Genomic DNA, 25,271 nt, shown 5'->3' with positions numbered 1-25,271 from the left:
TGATGTGATTTATATGGATGCTTTGTCAGAATCCTTACTGATGCTAGATTCTGTCTATCATGGAGCACTGATTCAATATAAAGGCTTGTACTCTTCACTGTATGCTGTATGCTCAGGTTGAGCGGTCTTCTTTGTCATGTTATATCCCTAGCCACTGAATTGTTGTTATTTATAAGGCTATTCACATAAAACAGCACACATTTGCTGCCTTCTTACTTACTGGCTTGCATTCATCAACTCAATTTATCAAATGAGCATTCAGCTTTGCAGCTCCTTGCTCCTGGGATCAGCTGCAGAATCAACTAAAATTTCAGGAACTGCCCTCACTAAATGAATTGAATTAATTAAACGAAGTCACTTCAGGCTGCAGATGTTTTCCTTGAATATGTTTAACTTTTTTTCTGGCATTATAGAATTACTTTTACTAAAGCATGTGTTTTTGTTATTATTTAAGTTTCTAAAGTTTGTTTCTGTGTTTCATTCTTGTCTCACATTCTTCGCATCTATACATACAAATTATTATTATTTTATCTTATTGATCCCTTATGTGTTGATTTAATTGATGTTACTTACGCACGTGAATATTTTTTGCAGTGCAAAAACATCCACAGGAGGGCAAAAGCCACTTTATTTTTACTGTAGTGAGGATACGAGGGAGGAAATAAAGCGGATTTGAACGCAGCCAAAAATTTCCCGGGAAACGATACGACGTAATAAACCCTGCCCCTCCATCGCGCTCAGACAAAAGATGCGTTCGCTTTATTCTGCGGCTCGACCCTAGCTGTTTTTATTAAGGTCATCACACAACAGGACGAGCGGTCGTTCTGCTCCTTGTCTTAAAGCGAACACACCGTGCTTTAAGTTCCCTCCTCTTTCAGGCAAATACACCAATGAGAAAGCAAAACCTCAGCCGTCTCTCTTGAATATTCATGATTTTTCGCGGGCTTTGAGTGTCACATGGTCCTTTCGCGCGAAAAGCGACTCACGGTAGGAAGAAGAATAAGTAGCTTTTGAAGCAGCAGCAAGACAGAAACGCAGCGATGGCGGTGAGTAAACTCATTAAAAACAGGCGCAGTGCTCTAATGGGAGGGCTCAGCTTGTAGGCAGAGGCGCATTAATCTATACGAAGCAGTTTTTACCAGTCAGCTTTAGTTTTTCTGGGAAAATAAACTTTGTTCATTCGTCGAGTCACAACAATGACAGAGAGCGTCATCAAGAGTTGATGTAGAGCTTCATTCTTTGCCAGATATCAGAATTAAAAATATACGTTATGAAGTTTTTAACTGCGCGTGTTTTGCTAAGAACCGTTTTTCACCTTCGTAGACTGGACCCAAAACCCGTTGTTGTTTTTTGTTCCTTCGCTGTAAAAAGGAGACCTGCCATGTGGTCAGTTAGCTTGTTTTTGCATCTGTAAACCGTCTCAAGTAACAACCGAGGAATAATAAAACTTTTTTGAATCTTTACACCCCTTGCATGAGTCCTTACATCTGGAATAATTGATTATAGTTTACTTACAAGCCATGTTGAGCTTTAAATGATTGGTTTCAATCAAGTAAAGAATCATTAAAAGATCATTAAAATACACTGTCCTGTAATACTTAAGCTATTAAATTACATTTTGCTTCTAATGTTGGCTCGCCACATTCTTAAGTGTAATAAACATGTCTTACAGTCCTACTTTTAAAGATCTATGGTCTTTAAGAAGTCACACAGCCCTATGAGTTTTTCTTCCCTTCTTAGATAAAACTAACTACTAAAAGTTACCAGTTAAAAAATATTTAAAAAAAATTTCAAATTGATGTACATCAAAACTACTTGAAGACAATAATCCTTTGACAGCAGTGGCACAATGTACCAAATGTATTAAAATGTTCTGCCCTCATCACCATCTCTACCTACTGTCTTTCTTGCTGCTGCCGTCTACCGAAAACAAAATGCAAAAAAACCTGAATCTGCTAGAAGAAAAATAAAATAAAAACGCAGACTAAAATTAAATGCTGTATGTGAACAGTGGAAGCTGTAGACAATGTCAGGTTACTTTTGGCAGTAAAAATAAGAATAATTTATTTGTTCTGAATTCGTGTTGTTGACAGGATTCCTCAGAGTCATACCACATGGCCACCAGCCCCAGCCGAGCCTCCAGGAGGGGAGACCTGACCTCCAGCCCCGGACGAGACTTGCCGCCCTTCGAGGATGAGTCGGAGGGGCTGCTGGGAGATGGACCCTTGCCTGGGGAGGAGGAAGAAGATGGAGAGGAACTGATTGGAGATGGAATGGAGAGGTGAGCGTGGATTTAAAATGGCCTTAAAGCTATGAACTCTGTGGGGTTTTTTTTTTTTTGTTTTGTTTTTAGGGCTTCATAACAACTCTGTCTCTGTTCAGGGATTACCGTGCCATTCCGGAGCTGGATCAGTACGAGGCAGAGGGTTTGGACCTCGATGATGAGGAGCTGTCAGAGCTGTCGCCAGGAGCCCGAGCGGCCGCTGAGGAGGCCATGAGGAGGAGGGACAGGCAACAGGGAGCCAGGGGGCGCGTGAGGCCAGGATTGCTCTACGGTGAGGCTTGAGTGTTTGGATATTTGTCAGGGTGGTGATGGGTAGGCTATGATTAATTCTTTCATTTTGTTGGCTTCCAGACAGCGAAGATGAGGATGACGAGCGCCCGGCTGCTCGGCGAAGACGGCTGGCTGAGCGGGCAGCAGAAGGCGATGGCGAGGAAGAGGAAATGATTGAGAGCATTGAGAATCTGGAGGACATGAAGGTTTGTGATGACATTGGAGATGAGCTAGCACACAGAGGTTTTTCAGGTCCGGCTGTTTGGGACGTCTTTGTAACGTTTTCACATGCTCTGCAGGGCCACACAGTGAGGGAGTGGGTGTCCATGGCGGCACCGCGGCTGGAAATCTACAACCGCTTCAAGAACTTCCTGCGCACACACGTGGATGAAAACGGCCGCAACGTCTTCAAGGAGAAGATCAGCGACATGTGTAAAGGTAGTGCAGTTTTCAGTAAACTTTAATGTGTGGAAAAATACAATTGTTGGCTGATTTTTGGCAATGTTTGAATGAATCAATCTGAACCTGTAATCCAGAGAACAAGGAGAGCCTGGTAGTAAACTACGAGGACCTCGCAGCCAGGGAGCACGTCCTGGCTTACTTCCTACCAGAAGCTCCAGCTGAGATGCTGAAGGTTAGTGAACTTGTCATCTTGCTTAATGTCCTTTACTGTGCCTTTTGTTCATGCATTTATATTTAACTTTAGCGGATATTAAATGCTGTGAAAGTTAAATGTGAGTGTCCTTCAATTATTTTCTCCGGTGCGTGTCTGATTGTTCTTTGCCAGATTTTTGATGAAGCTGCTAAAGAAGTTGTGCTTGCCATGTACCCAAAATATGATCGCATTGCCTACGAGATCCATGTCCGCATCTGCAACCTGCCTCTGGTCGAGGAGATCCGATCACTCAGGTAACACTTCAGTTTTTACCCAACAGGTATTTTCAACTTGAAGGAATAATTCACAGTAGTAATGAAACTAAGGCGAGACCTCCACATTAGTCTTGGCGAGGCACATCTGTGGCTCTTCCAAAAAGGGCCGTCTATATATATGAAGGAGCTACTTAGGTGAAGCTTTCTGCTCTTTACCAACTGTTTTCTTCTTCTGTTGTCCTCTTCAGGCAGCTCCACCTGAACCAGCTCATCCGGACCAGCGGCGTGGTGAGCAGCTGCACCGGCGTCCTGCCTCAGCTCGGCATGGTCAAGTACAACTGTAACAAGTGTAACTTCGTGCTAGGGCCCTTCTTCCAGTCCCAGAACCAGGAGGTGAAGCCGGGTTCCTGTCCGGAGTGTCAATCCCAGGGACCGTTTGAGATCAACATGGAGGAGGTGAGGGGAGGGCCGGGCTGGCTGATGGTTGGTTGTGAAAGTTGTAGTTTGTCTGCCGGGTCTGTGCCCAGTCTGAGGATTTAAAATTACTGCCTCCTTCCTGCAGACGGTGTACCAGAACTACCAGAGGATCACCATCCAGGAAAGTCCCGGTAAGGTGGCTGCAGGTCGACTCCCTCGCTCCAAAGATGCCATCCTCCTGGCCGACCTTGTGGATAGCTGCAAGCCTGGAGATGAGATTGTGAGTCTGTGTAAAGAAAATAAAATTGTCATATTTGAGGCAGGGAGGGTTGAAATTGATCAGAAAAGTAGAAATTAAAGACATTTGAGGCTAGATGGAAATAAACGTTTAGTCACATTTGCAGAAACATTAGGGTCGAGAAAGAGTTCATGCTGTGTTGCAAAACTAAATCAGTTTCATACACATGTAATTTTCAATGTATATTAAGGACTTAGAATATTCACAATCTGTTGTTTTAAAGTGATGCATGTTTTTCTGCTTATCAGGAGCTGACTGGGATCTACCACAACAACTACGATGGCTCTCTGAACATGGCGAATGGTTTCCCGGTGTTTGCCACAGTGATCCTGGCTAACCACATCACCCGCAGAGACGAGGGGGTCGCCGTGGCCGAGCTGACTGACGAAGACATCAAAGCCATTGTTGCTCTGTCTAAGGACGAACGTATCGGAGAGAGGGTGAGTAATCTGATACAAATAGTAAAAATGGAGAAAGGATGTTATTTCGGCTCTAAGGAAATAAAACAGATCACCCAAAAAGTAAAAATTCAATTGTAAATGGATGATGTCGTCTTTTAAAATGATCTTCTGATTGTAATTTGAAGTTTGAAATTTGAAATCTCTAGATTTATTAATTGAAATCTCTAGATTAATCTCTAAAAATTTAGATTTTTATGAAAGCTCAAGTCTCTAATGTTAAACGGCAAAGAATATTTAGAAAACAGTCTAGAAATAAAACCAACTTTTAAAACAAAACATCCATCCATCCATTCACTTCCAAAACAAAGATTTAAAAAATCCTGTTGAATTTAATAAGTCCTTCCTATTTGTTTTAGATGATTCAATGCTAACTTACAGCTCAGTGTCATGAATGAAAATCAATCCCAGTTAGGCAAAAAAAAGATTGACGCAGATGGTCCACTTTGGCGACCCCTAAAGGGAGCAGAGGGTTAGGGTTAGAAAACAGACACTTATCTGTTAATTGTTTTTAGGAGTGTGACCACTGTGGCTGGTGTTGCCGGTTTCCCCAGCTAACTGCTCTATTATTATTATTATTATTATTATTATTATTATTATTATTAAAAACATGATGAACTGACTGTGATAGCAGATCTGCACTGGTCCAACCACTGCAGTGCAAATGTTTTGGTAACTCCTTTTTACTGTCTGCAGATCTTTGCCAGCATGGCGCCATCTATCTACGGGCATGAGGACATCAAGAGAGCGCTCGCCCTGTCGCTGTTTGGAGGGGAGCCCAAAAATCCAGGTAAAGCCTCTCATCTCTGAATTCGAAAGAATAACAGTGGATCAGTTTGTCCTCCCTTTAACTCTCCCCTTCTTCTCAATTCTTTCTTTTCCAGGTGGGAAGCATAAGGTGCGTGGGGACATCAACGCGCTGCTGTGCGGAGACCCAGGAACCGCCAAGTCCCAGTTCCTCAAGTACGTTTCAACACACAGTCGATGTTGTCAGTGGCTAAAGTTAATTAATTGATGGAAAAAAATAAAGGCCTGAAGTTTACATATGCAGGGCTGTATTTTGTGTCTCTTGACCGCAACTGTGCAACAGAGGTAAAATGTTGATGAAGAAATCTGTTGGGGGAGTAAAAGGATTGTTTCAGAAGATGCGCTAACGTGTTTCCATCTGCAGGTACGTAGAGAAGGTCGCGAGCCGTGCGGTGTTCACCACAGGTCAGGGGGCCTCCGCCGTTGGTTTGACCGCTTATGTTCAGAGACACCCAGTGAGCCGTGAGTGGACGCTCGAGGCGGGAGCGCTGGTGCTGGCCGACCGTGGAGTCTGTCTGATCGATGAGTTCGATAAGGTGAGCTGAATCCACGTATCCAGATTGGTGGGCACCCCCTCCTTCTCTTAAAAAAATAAAAATAAAAATGTGCATGTACCTGACTTTGTGTCCTCCCAGATGAACGATGCAGACAGAACGAGTATCCACGAGGCCATGGAGCAGCAGAGCATCTCCATCTCCAAAGCTGGCATCGTCACCTCGCTGCAGGCCAGATGCACAGTCATTGCTGCTGCCAACCCCATCGGTACGTAGCAGTCATATTTATTAGCTCAGTATGTTGGAGATGGATTCATTTTAAATGCTGATTAAGCTATTTTTGGCAGTTGGTTATAATCTGAGCTACTCTTTACAAGGATGCATAAAATAAATGGACACGTGCATGCAGCTTTTATGAATATATTAAAAAGTGAGCGTTGGATATAAGTCAGTGAAGTCTGAGAACAGGCCTTTTGTAATTAGTCCAAAGGAAGTGTGAGAGAGGCCTTTCAAGAGCAACATCATATCTCTTGTTTCCTGGCAGGTGGCAGATATGACCCCTCCCTGACTTTTGCTGAGAACGTGGATCTGACGGAGCCCATCGTGTCGCGTTTTGACGTGTTGTGTGTTGTTCGAGACACCATCGATCCCGTCCAGGTAGATGCAAACACACCTGATGCTGAGCTGCTGTGGGACACTGTATTTCTTTAGATCAAACTACAACTGAACTGGGATAATCATCTGTCTTCACCTGCTCTGGTGAAACTGACTAGTACTTCCAAATATTTAACTGAGAGGATTTATTATGTTTGTCATGCACCTCTTCCTCCTCATCTCCTGAACTGACGTCTGGGCTCTAACACACGAAAACATGCTTGTTTATTCCCAATATTGTTGCAATAACTGATTACCTCCTCTCTGATGTAAATTTCACTGTGGCTCTTCTGTTCTTCAGGATGAGATGCTGGCGCGCTTCGTGGTCGGTTCCCACATCAAGCATCACCCTAGCAGCAAGGAGGGGGGAGTGGCATTGGAGGAGGTGGTTCTGCCCAACTCATCCGACGTGCCACCGATTCCACAGGAGCTCCTGAGGAAGTACATCATCTATGCTAAAGAGCGGGTACAAACACATGCCACACAGATCCTCACTCAGGTTTATTTGTTTCTCTCTGGCTGGAATATCATAATTATGTAATCAGCCTGAAAGCTTGCGAAATGAGGTAGCTGTTGTTTTACATTATACGTTGTTTTTGTTTTTTTGTGTTACAAGTTTTGTCCAAACAAGATTTATTTTAACAAACAGTAAATAAATTATAAGAATTTGTAGGTAGGTGGGTGTATTGCAGCAAATTAAAGCTAAAGAAAATTGAAGGTAAAGTTTGTATTTTTTGTGTCTGAAGGTTCACCCGAAACTGAACCAGATGGACCAGGACAAGGTGGCTCGCATCTACAGTGACCTCCGTAAAGAGTCAATGGTGAGTCTGAAAAACTCCTCCCACTTTATCTCTCATTTACACATAAACATGTTTTTGAAATCCAGGGAGAGTAACTGAATTCGTCAAACCACTAAGAAAGAAAAGCGTGTGAGAACATGTGCTATACTCAAATTTGTTTCTCAGAGTCATCAAACTATTCATCTGTGACTGTGGAAATAACCCACTCTGGTTTGGTGTCACAGGCCACAGGCAGCATCCCCATCACGGTTCGTCACATTGAGTCCATGATCCGCATGGCGGAGGCTCACGCCAAAATGCACCTGAGGGACTATGTACTGGAGGACGACGTCAACATGGCCATCAGGGTCATGCTGGAGAGCTTCATCGACACACAGAAGTTCAGCGTGATGAGGAGCATGAGGAAGGTTTGTGGATGTTTTCTGTTGGCCTCAAACATTAAAATGCTTCTTCTCAAAGGCGAACTATGGACACATTTTTAGATTCAGTAAGACTTGTAGTTTAATTCAGTTTTACATGCAGAAAAGGCTTTGAAGTAAATCCAGTAATGTCTGAAAGCAGGGGCAGCTTTTTAGCTAACTTGAGGTAGTTTATTGGTACCAGGTTGCCAAAGGGCAGATGTATTAAGGCTAAACTAAGAACAGATTATTGATGTTTAGCAGCAGGTTTTCACCAACTTTGTAAATGTATTTATTATACATGTACTATACATGCAAACAGCCACTTTCTCTTTTAAAACCCTATAAATTTATGAAAAATCAACAAAATGAAGTGTCTATGGAGCGTGTATGAAGTGTATGTGATTCTTCCTGATTGTGTTTACTGACCTCATCTAATATTTTTGTCTGCTCAGACGTTCGCCCGCTATCTGGCCTTCCGCAGAGACAACAACGAGCTGCTGCTCTTCATCCTCAAACAGCTGGTGGCCGAGCAGGTCGCCTACCAGAGGAACAGATACGGAGTCCAGAACGACACCATCGAGATCCCAGAAAAAGATCTTCAGGATAAGGTACTGAGAGACACACACACTTTAAATTTATTGTCCTCCTAGTCGTAAATACTCTTTTATCTTAGAAACTCACACTAAGGTCATTATAATAGGATGTAGTAGGGTAGGTGTAGGGAAATCCTTTCATCAGAGCAGTCAGACCTCCAGTGTGTAATGCTCAGTTGAACTTCAAAAAAATCAAATAGTAAAATGTGAGCAAGCTGGTGAACCCATTCAAAAGTGTGTTGGTTCCTGGAGGTCTTAAACTGATCACATATTTAATGAAAATGAACACAATCCTGAACCTGCCTGACTCTCCTGCTCCTCCCCCTCCAGGCGAGACAGATAAACATCCACAACCTGTCGGCCTTCTACGACAGCGACCTGTTCCACTCCAACAAGTTCAGCCACGACGGCAAGAAGAAACTGATACTGCAGCAGTTTTAAGAAGCCTTCCAACCTCACTCCTCTTCTTACACCTCCTACATTATGAGCTCTTACTTCGGTTTTGGTCATACTGGATTCAGGACTCTTAATTTTGGCTCTGAACTGATTGGAGGTGACTGAAGAGCAGCCGCTGTTGAAGGACTGTTATAAAAAGGATCATCTGATAAGGAAGATTTGACTCTGAAGGCAGCAGCTGATGACCACACTGTTTCTGATGGATTGATACCGGTGGTGACTGTAAATTATTTTAGATAAGCAATTCGTCAACAATAAATAAACTGCATGAATAATAAAAAAAAGAGAAAAGGAACATGTTTATTCTGTGCTGGGGGTCGCTGCATCTGCCTTCAGGGGGGGTTGATTGTAAATAAATGTACATGTTAATGTGGCGCCGTTTATTGTTTTGCGTAACGTTATCTGAATGCGTTGTTACATTGTCCAAACTCACTGACTTTGTATTTCAGACCTTGTTGCTCTTTCTCGGAGGTTTGTGCTCTCATCAGGAAGTTAATGTAGCTTGAACTGAAACCTCCATGCTTCATAAGTCTGGTTAAAATAAACTAGTGCTTGATGATGTCACTGTTTGCTTCATGATGGATTGCAGCTCTGTTTTGATTTCAAAAATGTATTTCATCAATTACTTGTCTCTGCTCTGACTTTTCTCCATGTAATTTAAAATCATCTAAAATGCACTGAGTGAAACGAGCGCCTCAACATTTTTGTTGAACTTGCAGATTGAGAGAGGTGCAAATTTTCTACACTTGTTATAAATGCATTGCCAAATTCTACCTTGTATGGATGAAAAGACCCAGAGCCTGTTGACGGGTGACTTTAATCTACAGTAGTAACATCAGAAGTTTGCAAGCAGTGTACATGATTCTAGTTAAACAAGCCTGATGACAACAACTGCAGCAAATTAAAGACAAGTATATTGTTAGAACAATAAACTTTTCATGTTATAACGTGATATAGCTCTATTTTTCTTTTGCCTGGGTGGCAAGCTCTACGCTTACGTACTCGGATGAGCTTGCCTCATCCTACAAGTTGTGCCTCCATCTCTTGTGTCCAGGTCAGACGCTGCACTGCTGTGCTGCTCCACATTTTCTCTTTCATTTCTGTTTGTGCGTGAGCAGTGTGAGAGGCTGCGTTGAGGGGCGACAGGATTTCAAACAGGTTTGATTATCTTGCGACCATACGATTGATGATTGGGAGCTGGTCGTGAGGTGTTAACTGCTTTTCGTTACCCCATGTATACTACACGATGCACGACACACGATTAAGGCAAAACACGGGCCGATCCCCAAAACGGTTGCGCGACTGAAAAATCGGCTCAAAATGGGCCAAAAATCGCACAGTGTATGGCCAGCTTTTGGAGGCTAGCTCCAAACAAATATCTGCAGCTTGGCAGTGTATACAGCACAATAAGCCCCGACCTAATTCTTTTGAAAACCATACATCTTTCCACAGGTCTCCACTTCATCAGACATCACCTAGACACAGAGCTGGATGAGGCCAGCACAAACAGCGGCCTATTCGACGAAGATGATGGATCCATGGGGTCAGGAAAACCAGAAGCAGGGGAGCTGAAGAGGTACCTTTCATGTCCATTCACTGGAGGTGTTGATCTATTGCATGGCGTTCCTCACACTGTCAATCAAAGTCAGTACAGCTCTTCCTGCATCTGGAGCTTGTGAAGGACTTCTCAGTCATGCAGGACTCCTGTTCACTGCTAAACAGTTACAGCTTCACAGAAAGAACCTTGAGAGCAAACTGCTGCTGAAGCTTAACCATCACCTCACTGAGTGAAGAAATGGCACATTTTTGCTAAATATGCAGAAATAGATGCACACCCATACAACTTAGGGTAAACTGAGCTGCCTTGTTTTACTGTACATATGTTGAAGATGCCTCGTTCTAATGTTTTCTCTGACGCTGCTGTGCCATTTGGAGCAAAAATGAATATAAAGTTTACAGCATATCTTGTCACTGGAAATTGTTTGCACTGTTTATATATTTATATTATTTACTGTAGGTTTTGGTGAAAAAAGCTTTATGTTGTGAAAAACTGAAATCTGGAAATTAGAATTGTTGTGCCTTATTTTGTTGATGTTTTTACATATATTCCTTTTGAAAATACTAAAATTTGTATATTTATTTATTTTTGTTTGTCTGATAACATTTATTTAAAAAATAAATCGGACATTTCAAACAGTTACTCGCTACTTGAGTAGTCTTTTCGCCAAGTACTTTTTTATTCTTACTTGAGTAACTTTTTTGACGACTACTTTTCGCTTTTACTTGAGTAATAATATTTTCAAGTAATGCTACTCTTACTTGAGTACAATTTTTGGATACTCGACCCACCTCTGTACAGAACAAATATTTATATGTTGAAATATTTATGGACCTAACTGTATATACAAACATGATTCATAAAGACACAGGCACAGAAACGGGTAACTGTACAAGAAAGCCTTTGTTGCATAAAACGCTGCTATTTTCACAACTTCGTTTTCTTTTAGTGCTTTAAAAACTGAACTTGACGCGCAATAAGCTGCAATAACTTTCTGAGCAGCACCTGAATGCAGCACTGAACCAGAACCCACTCCGTCTGCTGTAGCGGCATCTAGCGGTCAGAAGTTCGAACAGCAGTTAAACAGCCAGACGGATAATCTCAGCGTCGTTGGTGCAGCGGATCAGATGTTAGACTGACCGCAGCGCGATCATACAGACACACACAGAATCTGCCTGTCTGTCGTTCTGTCTGCACGGATCCGCAGACGGTCAGCTGGTGAGCCGCACACAGACAGGACACGAGGCGGCCATGAACGCGGCGTGTTTCTGACAGCCTCCATCCGCATCCAGAGCGCAGCCGCTGCTTGTATCAGAGCGATCTGTGCTTTCAAAGCGGAGGAGGGGAGCACTGCAGCAGACATGCCGGGCCTGCTCCACATCACCCTGACCGGTGAGTCTCATTCTTTAATAATGTCTGATCTTTTTATTTCATGCAGCTATAATCACGGACCGCGACAGCATTTTGAGAACGATGGATATCCTACAACAAACACCCTCAATGAAAATATGAGGCTGACAGAATTCTTGGGAGACTTTGAAAACATCACAGACGAAGACGAAACTCACTACTGAGCGCCAAATGTGCGTTTTTTATTTAGTGCTGCAGGAAATAATAATAATAATAATAATAATAATAATAATAATAATAATAATAATAAATGAAATAAGGGTGTAACCAGCAGCCTGGGCGAGATCTCCTTTAATGTATCGCTCAGGTTAAATCCTGCGAAGTGGATGCAGGCTGGCAGTGTGTAGGAGGCGCGCAGTGCACTTAAATCAGTGGACACACACTGCAGTGTTTGACACACACACACACACACACACACACACACACACACACACACACACACACACACACACACACACACACAGAAGGCAGAACCAGCAGCACCAGACCAAAATCTCCTAGATATGTTTGATTCAGTTATTAACATGATCATATTTGTCATTTGACAAAAAATTGACTTTGATCAAATTCAATTTAGAAACAGAATAAATGTGAATTTAGAGTCACGATAAAAACCCGAATTGTTATTTTGTGGTGGCAGCTGCAGGAGAAAACCTGCCCATGTTTGAATTTCCAATATTTTTGCTTTTGTTGGATTCATTTTTGTCAGAAGACACATTGCAGCTTTTTTTTGTGAAATGTGGAGGTTCATCTTTGTGTCCGTGCTTAAAAAACTACAGGTATTATATGGCAGTTTGTTAAATAAGAAAGAATTCTTTATGGGGTTGGAAAGATTTGTGGGGTGGGCACAGGTCTTATAAGCTGATCTAAAGCTTAAAGCACGGAGGTTGATGGCTTAAGGCCAGTTCCCCGGGACATTATGTAGACTGTAGAGTAAAAATGTCCACTATTAGATTTTATCTGCCATGTCAACTTAAACTGATGGCATCCAGCAGTTTTAAAAAAGCGTAACAACAAAAGTAAATATGAAAAAATTTGCCTATATCTGTTCAAACATCCATAAATATGGATTAATGGAGTGAAATACTAAACCTCTATTCAAATTTTGAATCAAATTACACTAATTAGTTAAAGATAGTATGCATCTTAAGAAAACTGACTTATAGTAAGTTAATGTTTTCATAGTGACATATTCCCAGAGCTATAGTACTGCTTGGCCTGTTTGTATTGTTGGCAAAATACTTAATCACACAAACAAAAGTTAGATATTAGTAGATATGATTTATGGTCAGTCCTAGGTAGTTGCTAGGCATGTACAATTACATTTTTGTAGATTTAAATGAGATCTCATTAAAAACTGTTAAAATGAAAACGACAAGATGCTTTCATAGGGTGTTATAGGTGCTTAAATGCTATTAAACCAGTCATGTTAGATCCATGGTGAGAAGAAGGGAACATAGATAAAGATTTTGTGTATCATAGAATGATAACTCTAAGAATTAGCTTCCGAGATGGCAATATAGATAAAGCTAAAAACAAAAACAACAACCCAGAAACCTAAAGGCCTAGTACCATAGTGTAAAACAATTAGTTCCTAAAATTTTGGCATGGAGCACAGCATTTTTCTTTTATTATTAGAAAAATGAATTTTAGTTATATATCTTACTAGCATGCTAAGCTTTGATGAATTGTGTTATTACAATTAATGTGGTACATTAGCATCTCAGTTGGCTATATTCTCCAAAATGTAAAAAACTGTTCAAATTTACTCACATAAACAATCATGTAATTGAAAATGAATTTCAGTTTATTGCTAACGTTGATATTATAAAAACTAAATAGGCATGAACATAACGTTAGTTTGACCTGGTGTTCACTGCATCAAGATCCGGCCTGTATAAAATAAATTAGGCCACAGCTGTAAATTCTTCTTTAGTACAGTTTTTGCCAGCTCACAGCCATCCCATCACTCTGCAGCTACAGCATTTTAACTCACACGATAACAAAGTCCTGCCCAGTTGTTGTCTTCAAATCACAGTGGGCATAGTTACAGGACATATATTTATTCACAGGATGAGTCATCAGAAACTTTTATTTTTGCTCTCACAGCTATCTTATCCTCACAATGCAGCTGTTAAGACAAATGCAGTTCTCAACATTTCTTATTACACTAGAGTGATTTAAACAAATAATTGCACATCCTATCTATTTGTTATATTGTACCATGCAAGCTACATGCGATCATGATATACATACTACACACAGCAATACCTGGATGGTTTCTTAGCTTTAGGTTTGCTACATTAATCAAGAATGATGGTTGGTAATTTCTCACATCAATATTACATGCATGAGATCACATGTAATATAATCTATATATTTTTTTCTTATTATTCTTTAATTAGACATATAACACTGCTCTATTTCTTTAATTGTGGTCTAAATATTTAAGTTGATCGTGTTGCATGTAATTTGGGATGAACTGATTGGAGTACTGCTCCACATTTTAAGGAGCCAACTGAAGTGGTGCAGGGATCTGACCAGGATGCTGCCTGGTCAGATGGATGTTTTTCCGGCATGTCCTGCTGGTAGGAGCCTCTGAAGACCCAGGGTACATTAGAAAGATTACATCTCTCAGCCTCCAGATGAGATGAGGAAGTGTCTGGAGACAGTGACGTCTAAACATCTCTCCTTAGTCTGCTACCCTTGTGACTTGGATTCAGATAAATAGATGGAGCAGTGACTGAACTCTTTGTATATACCTTTGGGTAGATGGATTACTAATGCAGTACCAGTGTGAAGCGAAAAACTTGCAAACAAAAGCTGAGGCCTAAGACCAAATACTGATCAAATATTGATCTCTTAGCTCATTATAATTCATGAGCAAGGAGCCCTTGATGTCAGAGCATTCTTTTAGAAAGAAAAGAGTTGGTGCTTTAGAGCTTGCTCTTAGCTTCTCAACATGCAAACAGCTACTTTGAAAACAGGCCAGATCAAATGTTTGTGTTTCAGGGTTGGAAATGTGAAGGTGGTGCTGAAGGTCCTTAATTCTACTTGGTGGTTTAGCATTTGATTGTAAAAACACATCAGATTGCATAGAAATCTATTCGGTCTTTAAGTGATGACGTGACGAATCCTGCTTCCGGGCCTAAAGTAGTCTGCGTTTAATATGGCTTTTGTGTTGTTAACATGTTTAATGTTTTGTATTTTCTTCTATTTAATCTCAAAAAGCTCCTAAAAACAGTCAGTGATCACTGTTGACCTCACTCGGCTTTTATTACCCCTAATAATTTTAAAGTTTAGTTTTTAAAACCTTAAGATGTAAATACAGCCCAGCCCATGCAGCAGTGTATTAATGACTAACCTCGTATTATGGATGGATTATCTCAGTTGTTCTCCTGGTTGAAGTTTGGTCCGTTTACAGCATCCTGCCATGCTATTACATTTGTTCCTGACCAACGAGAATCCTCCCGTTAACTTTTATCGAGTGGAAAAAAGTTAGCGTGTTTATATTATGCTCACGTAGCTGTGTCGCTAGCGGTCACGTAGCACATCGTTATATACCAGCTAGCCAAACTTCAGTAACCATACAAACGTCACTGCTGTTTAGTTTTCTGTCTTCATTTATGTTGGAAGTGATAGCAGAGCTGTACGTTTGAATTTGTTTCCAAAATCCCTCAGTCAGGACATGCTATATTGTATTTAGATAGAAGCTAGCGAGCTAACTCCCTGCTAACTTCTAACTCCGTTAAATGTCATAAATTCCATTTTCATGGATGCCTGGATGTTAATCTCAGTTGCTACACCTGGTAGAGCAGAACACTGATCATTTTATTACAGATGAAAGACTTTAGACAGTTTTTCAACTCTCAGTGATGCCTTGATTTATGGACTTGCAGCGGAGTTTGAGCCCAGACACGGCTAGTGATGTCAGACTTAAAGACTGGATTGGAACACTGCTCTTGATCAAGTGTGTTCATTTATAAATAATGGTTCCTTACATCAAAAGCGGCCTTTGATAGCTTTGAGTGGTATAAATATGTAAAATTGTGCTTTTTTTGAAAACCAAAGATACCTTTAAACTTCAAATGCCAATTAATGTCCATTTTGTGAAGTCCCAATTAGACTATTAAAGGACAATAAAGCGTGGCGTGTGATCCCTCAGTCCTCTCAGTCACAACGTGTAGTTACAAAAAACCAAAGCATTCAGCTTGTGCCTAGTAGATGAATTCAAGGTGATTACGTCCATGTTTTTATATGATCTGTATGTAGCCACCTGGGGATATACCATGGTACCCATACTTATACACAGTTTATGATTTCAGCATTAAGTCTTTGTTGTTGTTAGAGGAGAGTTTAGTAGAAAGAACGTACTCTGATACTGACAGTGTTTGAGGCTTCAGTCATTCTGGCCTGAGGTTTTCACTTCTGCTGCATTAGCTCACTTGTACGATGTATATTCCTCTTGGGTATGTGGCATAATAATGCAGCATCTGTTCAGTAAGACTGAAAAGAACGCTGCATCAGTACCAACATAGCAAAATTTAAACTCACGAAGCACTGTTTTATATCTTTATGGCCAAATATTAATTGATCAGCGATGAATCAGGGAGTATCAGTTTTATATATGTTGTTTTTCTGCTGATTGTCTTAGGTTTTCCTGGAGAGCGTTAATTTTAACTAAATAAACTGCAACTCACATTATCTCAGGATAAAATAAGGACTGTTTCCTGTATGGATGCTTATGGATTCACCACAGTGTTGACTTGGGAATTTGGAAAGTACAAAGGAAAAATCCCAAAAGGTTGAATTTGTTCATCTGGACATAACGTTTTCAGTAGGAGAACGCTACGTTTTGTCACTCACCCAAGTGACTTCTTCAGTCACTTGGATTGCTTTAATAATAAGGAATTAAAGCGACAGAAACAGGGCTGTTCTCCTCTAGGTGATGAATCCCTCATCTCTCCCTCCTCCCATCTGTGGGGGACTGTGGGGTTGTGGTGTTGGGCTAGAGAGCTTAGCATGCTGCAGACATGTTTGAGATATGTTGTCTATGATATTGTAATCTGCTCACTTAGCCTTTGAGGTCAGACAGCCATCTGTGGTCTCAGACGGCTACATATGGGTGGTTACAGTGAGTGCTCCCCCTCCATTAGGGATTAGTGATGGATGCATAAGTGATGTATGCAGGAATTGGTCAATTTATATTAAAAAAAGACAGCTGGAGAAGTTAGCAATTAAACAACAAACGGATGAGCAGGTGATACTAGCAACCCTAAATGATGAAAAGGCACAATAGGGGTGTGTAACACATTTGGGAGACTGCTGTGCCTTCATTCTAAAATTAATTTATGAGCTCCTTATTAGCAGTTGCAGCTATAAGCTTGAGTTTATCTATAATTACTTACTAATAGCCAGCTACAGATGACTAACTGTGAATTAAAAACAAGAAACCAAGACAGTATTGTAATAAAAAGACACACAAACTAAACAGCTAAAATGTGTTCTTATTAACTGGTTCAGTAATGTGAAATAGTTACAACAATGGCTCTTGTTGCTCGACATCAATGTTCATCCGATTGGTCTCATGTACTGATCTGTGTTCATGTACACATTCTCTTTCCATTTCAGTTGTTTTTTAAAATTGTTTTCCATCACTGAAAGCTACCTTGCACAGTTTAGGCATCAGAACTACTCGGTTACGGTTAGAAAACACAACTGTTGATGCTTTTTGTTCTCCTCTGAAGATTTTCTATAGTCATGCTGACTGTAAACAGGACAATCTGTCAAATTGCCTTTTTTCTGACTGCTTTACCAAAGCCATTCATGACAGCTTATATACCATTTATAAACAGTACAGTATTCTATTATGCAGGTAGTGATAAACTGTAATTAAGCCCTGCATTAATTAGTGAACACTCAAATGAATAGTGAATCAATTAGCAAATGAAGGAATTAGTGCAGTAAGATGTCATGGGAGTCCGATAAGATACTGAGAGAAATTTAAATACAAAATGAAAGAGCTGTCACTGATGTTCCAAGCTCAGCAGTGAATATAACACTTCTTTGATTTGAGAGTTCTGTATTTAACAGTAAATTAAATCTCTTTAATGTGCAATAGAGTCTATAGAGTGCTCCTATCTCTGCTCTGCCCCTGGACTGCTGTTCTTCAAAGTGTGCTGAGTAACAAAACAAGGAGTGCTGCAATTCTGCATCGGGAATTAGTTAAACGGATTTCATCTGTCAGTTCATTTAATTCTAATTGTTTTTTTATAGTTTTTACTTTATTTTTTCATTGTGAGCCACTGTAAGTTTTTTTAAATTCAGCGTATAAGAGCAGATGATGTCCAGATGTTCAGAGCAGAGGATCGACAGCTGACAAGCTGTAATTGCAGCAAAACCTTCATAACAAGTTTTATTCCATCTGAGCCAGAAATGTGAACTTCAAACATGTGAAAATCACACTTTGTGTGTGTGTGTCTATCAGGAAAGCTTTAATTCACATATTTCCATTTTCCACCCTTTGTAGAGATTATGTTTGATTTGTTTCCTTAAATTCTGTTTTCTTTACACATTTTCTCAGTATACTATTAATCAGTGGCAGTTAGTTTCAGGCTATGCTACCGCTCCAGTGTGATTAACTGCAGTGGTACATTCTAGTATCAGCTCTAGTGTTTTTTTGCTTTCTTCCCTGTAGCTCTTCTGGCCAGCTGTGATGCCTTCAGGCTGGGTTCTTCCCACCGTGTAATTCCCCTCAATGCTCCGGCAGCTCATCGCTTCAGGGATGAAAGTCCAGCCAAGTCAAGTTTCATCCTGGAGTTAGTGAGAACCAAACGTCATTTGGTCCAGGAGTTAGTGCGAGCCCAGCCTCATTTGGTTCATGACATGGGTTGGCCAGAGATACATGAAACGTCACGCTCACAGACCAAGATGGAGTCAGCTAACTCATCTCAGTTGAGCGCACCACCATCTGCGAGTCAGGTGGCAAGAGCTCATGCAGCTGTGGATGACAACCTGGATGTGGAAGATGAGATGGAGGTGAGGGCACGTTGCTTTTGTGTTTTGTAACAGATTAACTGAAATCCTTTAGATGAATTACGGAGAGCCGAACTGGAAAATAGCCACGCAATTTAGTTTGGCCGTTTTGTCTTTGCTTATGTGAAAAAAATCTCATCTTTTCATTACTTGCAGTATGTTTTTTAAGTCTTGCACAAATAGTTACAACATGAAAAACATGGAGGCACCGCTGCTGCCCTTTAAATTACACTCTGTAGGAGCAGAAATCGTGTAAATAACAACATGAAATAATGATGAGTCATTCCTTTGATCATTCTGAGCCCAGCTTTTTTATTTATTTATTTTTTTGTTTAATGCCAGTTTATCATCATTATTAAACCGGATTTTTTTGGAATCAAGGAAGAGAGGCTGAAAGGAGAAATAGTTTTGAAAAGCTCTGAAACAATGTTGTATCCTTGCTTTCATTTAAGAAATATTTCTGCCTAGTTTGTCTAATTTCATCTGCTCATGTGGTTATTCTGCAGCTGATCATTTATTAGTTTCTCTCAGCGTGTCTGTATATCTGACCAAATATTTGTCTGCTTTCAGCATATGGTTCATCTGGCAGTTCCACAAGATGCAGAAAGCTACACTGTAAATCCAGACTTCGCTGACCCAGAGGCGGAGCTTCTCAGCGGGCCAGGAGCTGGCGATTCTTCCCAGGAAGCTTCTGGGTTCTATGGAACAGATATGGAGGACAGAGACAGAGGAGAAGAGGGCCCAGAGGACCGAGAGAGAAGAGGAGGAGAAGACGAGTGGGAGAAAGAGGCAGGGGAGGAAAACGAGAGCAAGGGGAAAAAGGAAGACGAGAAGGGAAGAGCGAGAGACGATCAACATGTTTTGGATGCCTTTGAGGTCAACCACACAACACCAGATCTCGATGCTCTGATTGGTTAGTAAAAATCGTTTCCCTTATTAAAAACACATCCTCATGCAGCTTCTTTGTGTTTGGGATTTAGTTCTCTACCAAAGCCCGCTGTCATTCAGCAGGAAGTTGCATCTTCAGAGACTTTATTGTTATTCCACAGATGTCTGGGACCAAATGTTTGCCTGGGAAAAAACAATTTTAAATCAACATTTTTACAGACTGTGCTGCTCCACTTTGGTGGGCAAACATTATGTCTGCATCTCAAGCTGTTGTGGGAAGCGAGTTATGATACTGGTTCTTAAATATTGATTTTTGCCAAGGGTAAAAATTCAGTCTGGGTATATAGAAATGTGGGAAAGCACCTGAAGATACAACCAACTGCTGGAGAAGAAGAGATAAAGGCATAGCCTGTATGTAAAAGATGGGCATATTTTCTGGGTCTGAAAGAGATTTTTTTTTCAGGTTTACTTCAGGTATTTCACAAAGGATTTGAGGACTAATAATTTCTTCCTCATATTCAAAGTCAAATTTGCACAGTTCTTATATATATATATATATATATATATATATATATATATATATATATATATATATATATTTGTGTTGTACCTCGTCAATCTCTATCTGTGAGAGGTAATCGGAGCACTAGGTGCGGTGACTCCCAAGCTAGGTGAGTGGCTCCAGCAGATCCCGGGAACAACATCGGAGATCTCTGTCCAGAAGAGCGCAGTCCTGGGAACAGCTAAGATACTGCGCAGGACCCTCAAGCTCTCAGGCCTCTGGTAGAGGACCCGAGCTTGAAGGATAAACCGCCCGCAGGGGCGTGCTGGGTGTTTTTTATATATATATATATATATATAAACATTTAACAACCGGCGTAATTAATTTTGTTCCTTTAACTGGTTCCGTATCTCCTGTGACTTTGTGTCTTTGATAAGCTGCCAAATCCTCAGCACTACAGACAGTGGACTCAAAGAAACAACATATGTTTGTGACATGTCTCAATGTGTCACACAGGCTACAGTCCATCTTTCAACCCCTCCTCCTCCGAGCAGTCCAGCATCTCCATCCCAGCAGAGGGACCTGATTCTGGGCCAGAGGAGCATCGCGCATCCCCCGTTCTAAAGGTGAGGATAGAGAAATTAACCTATTTATCTGTGTGAATGTAACTCAGACTGGTTATTAAGCTGGGTGGTTACCATAAACTTAATCATTTAACTGAACTTACAGATTCAGGAAAAGCAACAAAACAAGGACTAATGTGATATTTGCTATACAGGTGGGTCCTTTAGATAAAGAGCTGTGGGAAGCAGAGCGGGAAGAAGATTTCCTTTCTAGCGGATATGGAGGCCTTCGCTCCTCCATCACTACCACTACTAGCACATCAAGTGCTGCTGGAGATGCTGTAGGAACAGCCTCCCCAGAGACCGACACTGGCACAGACTTTGGGCTGCTGGGAAGTTATACAAAAGGTACACTAAAGCAGTTTCCTTGTTTTATGTTGTTCCCTGTTCCCCTGTGAGATATCAACGTTTGTTTCTGTAATGTTCTTTTATTTATGTACCCTTGTGCTTTGTATTTCCTGTTTACGTGGGATAAAATGTTTGTGCTACATCGGACATTTCAGGAAATCCAGCTATCGCCTGAAATTTTTTGATAGTGACGCTGTTTTTTATTCTTTTCTCTCTGTATGTTTATTGAGGCGTAACATTAATTAATAACAGATACAGATTTTCTGTATCTGTTATTAGAATAGTTTCTGTTGGGTATTATCAGTATGTTTTGGGGTAAATGTGATGTGGTCAGCAGTGTTTTTTACCTTGGAACCGTCCCATGGATGCCATTTTTGCCCAGTCTCCTTCTTATTTTTGAATCATGAACTTTGAGGCAGGTGAGGCCTGCGGTTCTTTAGATGTTGCTTTGGGTTCTTTTGAGGATAAGTTGTTGATGCACTATTGGAGTTATATTTGTAGGCCAGTCAATCCTGGGAAGCTTTCTCTGTTTTTCCAGTGGTTCAGTGGAGTCCCCAAGAATTACAAATACGTTTTAAACCCTTTCCTGAGATATACAGTCCTGATCAAAATTTTAAGACCACTTGGAAAATGGCAAAAAATCATACTTTGCATTGTTGGGTCTTAACAAGGTTTCAGGTAGAGCTTCAACATGCAACAAGAAGAAATGGGAGTGAGCCAAAACATTTTTGAGCATGAAATTTATTGAAAACAACGCTTAAACTGAAATGGGCTGTTTTACAGCTGATTTAGGACCACACCTCCAAAAAAAAAACCCCAAACCCCCCAAAACAAAAATCAAAGTTTAAGCCTTGTTTTCAATAAATTGCATGCTCAAAAAATGCTTTGTCTCACTCCCATTTCTTCTTGTTGCATGTTGAAGGTCAACTTAGAACCTTTTAAAAATCTGACCATGCAAAACATGATTTCTTGCCAATTTAATTCATTTTTCCTTTTTAAAGTTGGCATTTAAATGTGTGAATGACCTTGTGCAGCATTCAGTCAGTCATTCAGCAGAAAAGGTGTAAGCACAAGATAAGCTGTTAGCGGAGAAGATTGTAAACTACCAATAGTTAGAAAACTGCCACAAGAAATAAAAACAAAAAAGATTTAACGCAAAGGGATGATATTATTATTGTTATTAGTGATGTTTTCTGTCTGATCTTATATTTGTATTGAAACATTGTGTCTTAAAAGCCTAACCAGGGACAAAGTTGGCAAGTTAACTTTGGTTAGAAGGGGTATAGACACTGCATCTGTTACATTGTGTTTAAATGCATCAATGTTTGATAAACGGTCAAATCCTCTGTTTTATAAAAATATAAAATGCATACAAACTATAATCTTCTCAGGTCAGATGTTTGTGTGGACTACATAAGAAGTATTCTGATCAACAGATGTTATTGCTTTAAGATGGAGCCAGGACAGATGTTTAGCCTTATGTTGAAGTGAGGTAACCATCTGCTGACTGGCATTAAAATGATATCAATTCTCTTAAGGCTAAGAAGATACACGTATTTCACAAAATCAAACCATTCCTTGTATCCAGCACTCAGCAGGTTTGCTCTGGTGTCATTTAATTTAGGATGTCTGTCATTTTTATTTGTTGTTAACTGTAATGACTAAAAGATGCAGCTTGTTCTAGAAGATCTGGTGGATTTGCCAGCAACATAAACCCAAATTGCACATTTAGAGGATTGAAAAGGTGTTAAAATGCTTGAGTGTAAACCACAGAGAAGCTTCTGTGTTTTTTATCTCTGCTGCCTTGGTTTTGTTTCTGCAGGTGAGACAGAGGATGAAGAGGCTGAGAGGGAGGAAGAGGAAGAGGAGGAGATAGGCCTCGTACACATAGGTGTATTTACCCACAATCCCACTGTACCAGAGGTTGGCTTGGCTCCCAGCAGAGAGCCTCTGCAGCCTAGTGTGGAGAAAGGTGAGTGTCCAGTAATAATCAGTATAAAGCTTCTCTAAGCCCCTCCCCTTAGAAGGATTTGTTCAGTGATAGCACAGCAGGTCTGTCAGTTCTTCAGTGTTATGATCATAGCAAGCCTGACTAAAGCAGGCAAATTGCCTCCTCTGTACCCAAGAATTTAGACCAAAAGACAGAAGTGACGAGGGGAAGGAGGAAAGATGGAAAAAGATGGAGCGTGAAGAAACAAGAATCAGACACATCATCCCACTCACTACTGATCCTTCCCCCACTATTGGGTTCACCGACCCATCCTGGAATTGGCTGGAAAAGACCACTCCTCTGGAGTCTCACAGGTCAGAGGTCAGGGGTGGTGGGGTCGCAGAGGTCCTACTACCAGACAGCGATCTCAAAGGAGTAGAGGTGACACACCAGGTAAACTTGCAGACAGTGGGAACAAACGACAAATATAAGTTATTTTTTCCGATCATAAAATTCTGGCATTTATAATGCTATTTTACTTTAAATCCAAATCTTTCAGGTAGTTTGTGTTGACTGGAGTGAGCTGACTGGACGAGGCTATGTCGTCCTCAACATGACACAAAACATCAACTGCGTGAGTACACCTCGACCTGACTTATGCATTAGTATGCATAAGATGATGCCATGATCGCCTTTTGGAATCAGAAGTAACCAAATTTGGATGAAAGAGGATTGGGCTAATAAAACCCTAGAATTTAAATTGCAAAATGTGGAGCACAGACTCTTTGGACCATCTGGATCTCACAGAAGACTTTACTGTTTATTTCAAAATTCCATTTAAAATGCTTTACAAAACACCAACACCACAAAATGATTGACAGTAGGGGTGCAACATACACAAAATTCACGGTTCGGGTCGATACTTTGGTGTCACGGTTCGATATTTTATTGATACAAAAAATGTTCATGCCTTTTTAATTTGTCATTTATTAAAATTATAAATATATATTTTAACTCAAAAGTACAGTTTTTAAATTTAATGTTGCTGAAAAAAGAAAATAATAAAAAAAATAAATCTATCTGATCGAGAAATCACTCATCTTTGGAAAGGAGAGTTTATTACAGAGAAATGGCTCTTTCCAAAATAAAAGCTATACTATACGCTTCTTCTGGGCTATATTCTCAGCAGCATATTAAACATAGCAGGTCCCCATAAGGAGAATCCTGTGCTAACGGCTGTCTAAATGACTCGGGTAAAGTTTGTAGCATGCGTGCTTGTTGTTTTTGTCTGCTTCCACTTTGCACTACAATGATGTGAGCGTAAATGCGCAGTCATATTCATTGTGTTCCCACTAGTGCTGTCAGCCTTAATCTGAAATGACGTTAACGCCACAACACGGCAAATCTCCGTTAACGAGCTACCGCGGATCACCGTGCGTGGGGCTGGACGGTGTCAACACGTTAACGAGCAAACTGCGCTAACGCAGTAGTTCCCACCCATGTAATTGAGCATTGCGTGGCACATCCGACATACTGTTTTACTTTTGTCCATGACGCGCTTACCTTCAGGGTCATACTTCACATGAAGACCAAAATAGTTCCAAAGGCCAGATCTGAATGAGGGTGGGGGAGGTTCAATTTGCCATGTTGCAACGAGCTTAGCTTCTGTCTTGCTAGCTTGTGCTGCGCTCAGTGGATCTGCGCTTGACAGTGCAGCCTAGGCGGAGTAGTCGAACGCAGATTCACTGAGCTCTCAACACAGACAGCATTGTCAGAAGGAAAGTTGATAAAATAAATTAAAAATTTTGTTTGATAGATATGCATACTGAACCGAAAGCACTGTATCGAACGGTTCAATATCAATACGTTGCACCCCTAATTGACAGATGCAGTTTTGTGACTCAGTTCTCTTTTTGGAGCCAGCCTCATGTGGCCATTAGAGGAACTGCACCTGAAGCGGTTCCTCTAATGCCCCTTTGTTCAGTCAGGGGTCATTTTTAGGGGTTAACTGCCACGTCAGTGATGTTTATCAATCTGTTACAGTTTCTGAAAAACTACAGACACAGAAACATCCCTACAGTGTTTGGAACTGATCTGCAGTTATGCAATTGTATGAAGGTGAAATTAAAGTTTAGCTGGCTAAATTCACTTCGTTACATGGCGACTTTGTACATC

At 40.8% G+C, this 25,271-nt stretch overlaps 2 protein-coding genes and 1 long non-coding RNA gene across 3 annotated transcripts in view; 2 read left to right on the top strand and 1 right to left on the bottom strand.

Moving 5' to 3' along the window:
* Positions 1–822: 822 nt before the first annotated feature.
* mcm2 (minichromosome maintenance complex component 2) lies at positions 823–9,381 on the top strand. Its single transcript, XM_085457279.1, has 20 exons — positions 823–1,046; positions 2,094–2,281; positions 2,383–2,555; positions 2,636–2,760; positions 2,854–2,992; positions 3,091–3,188; positions 3,342–3,463; positions 3,673–3,880; positions 3,987–4,121; positions 4,388–4,579; positions 5,294–5,387; positions 5,482–5,560; positions 5,769–5,940; positions 6,040–6,166; positions 6,443–6,555; positions 6,854–7,018; positions 7,299–7,373; positions 7,577–7,759; positions 8,206–8,361; positions 8,677–9,381. Exons 1-20 carry the CDS (start codon positions 1,041–1,043, stop codon positions 8,785–8,787), a joined length of 2,661 nt encoding a protein of 886 aa, XP_085313405.1. The 5' UTR covers positions 823–1,040; the 3' UTR covers positions 8,788–9,381.
* A 2,051-nt stretch (positions 9,382–11,432) lies between these two features.
* Positions 11,433–25,271, top strand: part of podxl2 (podocalyxin-like 2) — a 23,638-nt gene continuing 9,799 nt past the window's right edge. The window contains exons 1-8 of the mRNA XM_085457276.1: positions 11,433–11,752; positions 18,468–18,808; positions 19,376–19,718; positions 20,712–20,821; positions 20,974–21,166; positions 22,989–23,138; positions 23,293–23,549; positions 23,656–23,730. Of these exons, the coding sequence (XP_085313402.1) occupies positions 11,722–11,752; positions 18,468–18,808; positions 19,376–19,718; positions 20,712–20,821; positions 20,974–21,166; positions 22,989–23,138; positions 23,293–23,549; positions 23,656–23,730 (1,500 nt within the window). The 5' untranslated portion in view covers positions 11,433–11,721. The remainder of the gene's footprint in view (positions 11,753–18,467; positions 18,809–19,375; positions 19,719–20,711; positions 20,822–20,973; positions 21,167–22,988; positions 23,139–23,292; positions 23,550–23,655; positions 23,731–25,271) is intronic.
* LOC146710040 (uncharacterized) overlaps positions 18,717–25,271 on the bottom strand; it is an 18,224-nt gene continuing 11,669 nt past the window's right edge. The window contains exons 4-6 of the long non-coding RNA XR_014920526.1: positions 23,390–23,554; positions 19,355–19,503; positions 18,717–18,784 (exon numbers count right to left, since the gene is read on the bottom strand). This is a non-coding gene — a long non-coding RNA (uncharacterized LOC146710040). The remainder of the gene's footprint in view (positions 18,785–19,354; positions 19,504–23,389; positions 23,555–25,271) is intronic.

The sequence above is a fragment of the Copadichromis virginalis genome, linkage group LG5 (genome assembly GCF_057382275.1).
Source record: "Copadichromis virginalis isolate Kocher_CV1m ecotype Utaka linkage group LG5, C_Virginalis_male_GT1.1, whole genome shotgun sequence".
Taxonomy (NCBI): Eukaryota; Metazoa; Chordata; class Actinopteri; order Cichliformes; family Cichlidae; genus Copadichromis; species Copadichromis virginalis.
The sequence above is the reverse complement of the archived record's forward strand: the minus strand, read 5'-3'. Positions and strand labels throughout refer to the sequence as shown.

Excerpts from the sequence above, each read along its gene's own strand:
- mcm2 (XM_085457279.1), top strand. Across the intron at positions 5,941-6,039 it reads TGATCGATGAGTTCGATAAG|ATGAACGATGCAGACAGAAC; the intron begins GTGAGCTGAATC and ends GTGTCCTCCCAG. Across the intron at positions 7,374-7,576 it reads ACCTCCGTAAAGAGTCAATG|GCCACAGGCAGCATCCCCAT; the intron begins GTGAGTCTGAAA and ends TTGGTGTCACAG.